At 48.9% G+C, this 6505-nt stretch overlaps 1 protein-coding gene across 1 annotated transcript in view; it reads right to left on the bottom strand.

The window, feature by feature from the left end:
* Positions 1-748: 748 nt before the first annotated feature.
* Positions 749-6505, bottom strand: part of LOC125042087 (metabotropic glutamate receptor 8-like) — a 193227-nt gene continuing 187470 nt past the window's right edge. Inside the window, exons 15-16 of the mRNA XM_047637553.1 lie at positions 1502-1564; positions 749-1196 (exon numbers count right to left, since the gene is read on the bottom strand). Coding sequence (XP_047493509.1) covers positions 1011-1196; positions 1502-1564 — 249 coding nt within the window. The 3' untranslated portion in view covers positions 749-1010. The remainder of the gene's footprint in view (positions 1197-1501; positions 1565-6505) is intronic.

Raw genomic sequence — 6505 nt, 5'->3', positions numbered from 1 at the left:
CGCCTTTCACTGCTCTCCTCCTTCACTCGGGGCCGTGAGTGAGTTCAGGTTATAAAGTAGCTCAGCACCATTTATTGAGAAGTAGATATAAGTATATGTATATATCTCTCTTTCACAGAACGGGGAACTAAGAAACAGAACTGCTGGAAGTCGCGGCAGCCCGGAGGCCGCCCGCGTGGCCAGAAGTTCCCGCAGGTTCGAGGGCGAGCGAGGAAGGCGAAGGCGCTCGCTCGCGCGCCGCTGGCCTCCTGCGCTCGGGCCGGCCTCGCCTCGCCGAGACGAGGCCGAATCTGCGGAACTGCTGCCAGTCAACTTCGTACGAGGTTTCCTGACCGGAGTTGGCAGTAGATGCTCCTGAGCAGAGCAAGGGAAGCTTGATCATCGCTGCTGGATCACCGAGGTGTCGCCTGACTGGAAACATATTTCGTGGTGGGGTTGAAAAGTCCTCCGAGTGTCTGAGCGAGTCCTGCGACGGGAGAGGGGGAGGGGCGGAGGGCCGCCCTGCCCCGCCCCCGCCGCGCAGGCCCGCCGGTGGGCGTGCCACTCGGGGAACTTTTGTTACAGGTAGGTGGACTCGTCCGCGGGGGTAGAGCTGGCGTTCATGAGCGTGCTGGCTTCGGGCGAAGTGTCCGGGTCTGTGAGGCTGACGTCCTCGTCCTCCTCCTCCTGCTCCTCCTCCGGCGAGGGGTCCTCCTCGACCTCGCACTCCTCCACCACGCTCAGGGTCTCCCCGAGGGAGGCGCCGCAGCTCCCCATCTCGCACGTTGTCGTCACGAGCGAGGAGCCGCAGCTCAGCGAGTCTCCGACGAACGAATCCGAACCGTCGAACGAGTCACCTACCGCGCTCTCGTCGTCGCTGTGGTGGGGGGGCGTAGAAGGCTCCTCCTCCTCCTGCTGCTGACGAGCCGCCGTTGCCGCCGCCGCCGCCGCTAGACGAATCGAGGTCTTCGGGCGGTCGCCGACCCCACCGCGAAGTGCGTCTCCAGTTAGAGCAGCACCTCGCGCCGTCCCTAGGTTATGGATGTCTCGTCCACGCTCGGGGTGGTGACCGTGAGCGAGTCCCCGTTGACCTGCTGGCTCACCGTAGACGGGGGCGGCGCAGCCAGCAGCGAGTGGTTGGTGGAGAGCACCGACTGCGCCGTCTGGGACCGCGAGGTGAATCGCATGCTCTGACCGTAGCTTTTGCTCTGTGAACCCTGAAACAACAGACTGAAAGGTTTAACGAGTCTTTATAAGACTTCTGTGGAATGTCAGTGAGGTCTTTGCTAAACATGGTCTGAATGGCTTACGGATCTCCTAGCCTGACACAAAACCTCAACAGTGGAGGCAGGAGTCCGCCCTCCCAGAACAAAACAAAATCTTTCTTATCCCACACAGTCCCTTTCCTCCCGGCAACACTAGCCATACGGAGAAAGCTCAAGGAAGCTCATTGTCTCTAAAGACTTAGCATCTGTCGCCGTCCTGTGCATTAAGGTTCAGTTTACAACACCCTGAACATTACACTGAGGCCAGAGTCGACAGCGTGAGAGCCAAGCCGCAGATGGACCAAAGTGGTAAACGGTGACTGTTATGAACGATATCTTAACAGGAGGCGTTATCAGATGGGATAATCAGACCATAACATAGAAAGGTTTAATTGGCTCAGGCGTAATAGTCATATCAGAAGCCTTAATTAGTTGTGTAATGGGTAATTATGTCCTAATGGAAATGCTATTAGATGGGTCATAGAAAGAAGATTTCAAGATTAAATCAAAGGTTTATCATAGTGGTGAAATGCAGGAACAGTTACAATGTAGAGTAAAGATAGCAATGGTTATTGTTACAAACTACAATACTAACACTAATAAGGACAGTTTATTCTTTTAATACTGTCATGAAATATAATACATGTATTGTTAAGTAGCAGTTTTTGTGCAATAAAAAACAAACAAGCAAACGAAAACAAACAAATAAAAACAAAGACGTACAGTGTTAGATCATTAGGTTAGATCACAAAGGTTCAAATTAGCACAGAAACTTTTGTTAGAATGATCTTCAAAAGCTGTACATAAATAGATACAGCCAGATTATCATAACATCATATTGCAGTGAAATAGTGAGCGACATTTCAACTTTTGTGTATCATGACTGCCGAATTAAAAATAATTACTGAAAATAATTCTGATAATGAGGGAGTAATCATGGTATTAATGGCAATGGTAATACTTGTAACAAGTATTTCACTTCGTTCTGTTGTTATGGCATTTGAACGCCATGCAATCCACCTGTTCATCTGTTTGTCTGTTTTTATATATGTCTATGTTTGTATGTCTCTCTCTCTCTCTCTCTCTCTCTCTCTCTCTCTCTCTCTCTCTCTCTCTCTCTCTCTATATATATATATATATATATATATATATATATATTTACACACACACACACACACACACACACACAGACACACACACACATACACACACACACACACACACACACACACAGACAGACATACACACATACACACACACACACACACACACACACACACACACACACATATATATATATATATAAATATATATTGTATGTGTATGTATTTGACTACGTATATTTGTTCACCTTTGTTTAATCATCTTTCTGTGAATCTATCTAACATTCTATAGCATCAACTTTAATAAAAAAGCAACCCAGAAAATCGGAACAATTATAACACCCACAGAAACGCCACGGACACAATTCCATCCCGAGAATAACCAAGACATGAGAACCGAACAAACAAACGCATAAAGAATCCTCGTCCATAAAAGAGGTTCCGAAACTCCCCACAAAGGCGCTTGACTTATTCCCTGACTGTCGCCTTTAAAAAACACGTGGTTAGAATACCGATTTTTTTTTTTTTTTAAGATTATTTTCCTTACACATTTGATATTTGCATTTTAAAACACTTGAAGTAATAAGAGTAATAACAAAGATGGTGAAAATAACTAGAAGAGAGAGAGAAAAAAAACCCACTTCAGAAACAAAGGAGAAGAAATAACCAAAGTAAAACAAAAAGACAAAACTGAGAAAAGAAAAGAAGAAAGGAGAAAAAGAAAGAAAAAGTAAAAGAAAAACCGCTGTGTACGTTACTCTGACTTTGATACATATCACTGAGCTGCAAAATTTCTCGTTTGGATTAGAGACTTTAATCCGATGAACTAAAGTGCAGATATCCAAAGAGCTGACTGATCTTGCTAAAGGGGTTTTAGAACTAGCTGATGATTTTCGCTATCGTCTGGGAGATATAGGTTTTCAGTCCATTGAAGGGAGAGCAGGGAGGGAGGCAGGGAGGGAAGGAGAAAAAGAGGGAGAGAGGGGAGGGAGAGAGAGAGAGAGAGAGAAAGAGAGAGAGAGAGAGAGAGAGAGGGAGAGAGAGAGAGAGAGAGAGAGAGAGAGAGAGAGAGAGAGAGAGAGAGAGAGAGAGAGAGAGAGAGAGAGAGAGAGAGAGAGAGAGAGAGAGAGAGAGAGAGAGAGAGAGAGAGAGAGAGAGAGAGAGAGAGAGAGAGAGAGAGAGAGAGAGAGAGAGAGAGAGAGAGAGAGGGAGAGAGAGAGAGAGAGAGAGAGAGAGAGAGAGAGAGAGAGAGAGAGAGAGAGAGAGAGAGAGAGAGAGAGAGAGAGAGAGAGAGAGAGAGAGAGAGAGAGAGAGAGAGAGAGAGAGAGAGAGAGAGAGAGAGAGAGAGAGAGATGAGAGAGGGCGGAGAGAGAGAGAGAGAGGAGAGAGAGAGAGATGAGGTAGAGAAGATGAGAGAGGAGGAGGAGAGAGAGAGAGGAGAGAGGATGGAGAGAGGAGAGAGAGAGAGGAGGAGAGAGAGCGGGAGAGAGAGACGGAGAGAGAGAGGGAGAGAGGAGAGGAGAGAGAGAGAGAGAGAGAGCAGAGAGAGATGAGAGGAGGTGGGAGGGGAGCGAAAGAGGATGAGAAGAAAAGAGGAAGGAGGAGGAAAAGAGAGGGATGATGAGAGAGGAGGGGGATGGGGAGGATGAGGAGAGAAGAGGAGGAGCGAGAGAGAGGAGAGGAGAGGGGGAGAGAGGGAGGAGAGAGATGGGGAAGAGAAGAAGGGGGAGGAGGGAGTGGAGTGATGAGAGGGGGAGGGGAGGAGGAGGGAGGAGAGGGACGAGGGGAGACAGAGAGAGGAGGAGTGGAGGAGAAGAGGAGGGAGAGGGAGAGGAGAGAGAGAGGAGTGAGGAGAGGGAGAGATGAGAGGGGAGAGATGATGAGAGAGAGAGGAGGGGAGAAGAGAGAAAGAAGAGAAGGGAGGTTTGGGAGAGGGGATGGAGGAGAGTGAGGAGAGGAGTGGAGAGTTGGGGGAGAAGGAGAGGAGAGGAGAGGAGAGAGAGAGAGAGAGAGGTGAGATGAGAGGAGGAGAGAGTAGGGAGAGAGGGAGAGCGAGGAGAGGAGAGATGATGGAGGAGATGAGAGAGAGGGAGAGAGGAGAAAGAGTGACTGAGAGAAGAGGAGAGAGAGAGAGAGAGGGAGAGAGATGAGAGGAGGAGGAGAGAGGAAAGGATGGGAGAGAAAGGAGGGGAGAGGAGAGAGAGAGAGGAGAGAGAAGAAATGAGGAGAGAGGATGAGAGAGGAAGAGAAGAGAGGAGGGAGAATGAGGAGAGAGAGGGATGGAGGAGTAGGAGAAGAGAGGAGATGGAGAGAGGAGGAGGAGATGAGAGAGAGAGGGAAGAGAGGGAGGAGATGAGAAGATGGAGGAGAGAGAATGAGAGAGGAGAGAGAGATGAGAGAGAGAGAGGGAGGAGGAGAGAGGAGAGAGAGAGAGAGAGAGAGGAGCGGGAGAGAGAAGAGAGAGTGAGAGGAGAGAGAGGAGAGTGAGAGAAGAGAGAGATGAGAGAGAGAGCGGGAAGAGGAGAGAGAGAGAGAGAGAGAGAGAGGAAGTGAGAGAGAGAGAGAGAGGAGAGGAGGAGAGAGAGTGATGGAGAGAGAGAGAGGGGGGGAGAGAAGAGTGAGAAGGGAGATGAGAGCGAGAGAGGAGGAGAAGTAAGAGAGAAGAGATAAATGAGAGAAGAGAGGAGGAGAGGAGAGAAGAGGGGACGAGGAGAGAGAGAGAGGAGAGAGAGAGGAGGGAGGAGAGAGGAGGGAAAAGCGAGGAGGAGAGAGATGAGAGAGAGGGAGGGGAAGTAGAGAGATGAGGAGTGAGAGGAGGAGAAGAGAGGAGAGGAGGAGAGAAGAAAGAGAGAGGAGAAGAGGAGAGAGATGAGAGAGAGTGAGAGAGAGAGGAGAGAGAGAGAGGGAGAGAGGAGAGAGAGACGAGAGAGATAGAGGAGAGGAGAGACGAGAGAGAGAGAGGAGAGAGAGGAGAGGAGATGATAGGAGAGAGAGGAGGAGAGGGAGAGAGATGAGATGAGGATGAGAGTTGAGAGAGAGATGAGGAGAGGAGAGAGTGAGAGGAGATGGAGAGAGAGAGAGGAGAGGGAGAGGAGAAGGATGAGGACGAGAGAGAGAGAGAGGGAGAAGGGATGGGGGAGAGAGAGAGGATAGAGAGAGAGAGAGAGAGGGAGAGCGAGAGGGGAGAGGAGGAGAGATGAGAGGGGATGAGTGGGGAGAGAGGAGGGGAGAGAGGAATGGGGGGGGATGAGAGTAGAGGGAGAGAGGGAGGAGAGAGGAGGAGGAAAAAGGAGGGGAGAGAGAGAGGAGGAGAGAGGAGGAGACAGAGAGGGAGATTTTGGAGGGGGGAGGGGAAGGAAAAAGGGGAGGGGGTTGAGAAGGAGAGATTGGGAGAGAGAGGAGTTGCGGGGGGAGGAGAGGAGGATTTAAAAAAGGGGGAAAAGGGGGGGTTGAGGGGATTGAGAGGTGTGAGGGACGGGGAGGGGGAAAAGAGAGGTGGGGGAGGGGAGAGGGGGAGGGAGAGGGGGATGGGGGAAGGAGGAAGGGGGGAGGGAGAGAGAGGAGAGAGAGAGAGGGGGAGAAGGAAAAAGAGGGGGATGGGGAGAGAAAAAGAGAAAAGGGAGGGGTTAAGGTGGAGGAGAAAAGGGAGAGGGAGGGGATTAAAAGAGAGAGGAGAGAGGGGGTTTGGGGGGAGAGAGAGGGGGAGAGGGGAGAGGAGAGAGAAAAAAGGAGGGAAAAAGGTCGCCTGTGGAATTGGCAATTTCATCATTATTACATAGTATTTCACAGATCACTTGTAGGCTAATGCATCAATTCAAATTTTTATTTCATCTTGAAATATATTATTAATATATCCGTGTGGAAAAATGTTAATGATAATACTCTTGATATTGATATTATCGCAATTTCGCATATCATTAGTATTACAATCATCATCGACATCATTAATCACCCTAATTATATTTTCCATCACTAATACTGTCATCATATTTAAAAAAAAGTCTAATAGAGTATCATTATTAAATATCTTCAAATATGTTGACTGCATATTGCTAATATTTTTGTCTGAAGATTCTGTAACAGTAAGTAGTAATGCTCTCAATAATAATATTATCATTATCCTCAATAACATTAGTTTATCATGTTACTCCATTATCA

The sequence above is a fragment of the Penaeus chinensis genome, chromosome 31, assembly GCF_019202785.1.
Source record: "Penaeus chinensis breed Huanghai No. 1 chromosome 31, ASM1920278v2, whole genome shotgun sequence".
NCBI lineage: Eukaryota > Metazoa > Arthropoda > Malacostraca > Decapoda > Penaeidae > Penaeus > Penaeus chinensis.
This window is presented reverse-complemented; position numbering and strand designations above follow the sequence as displayed.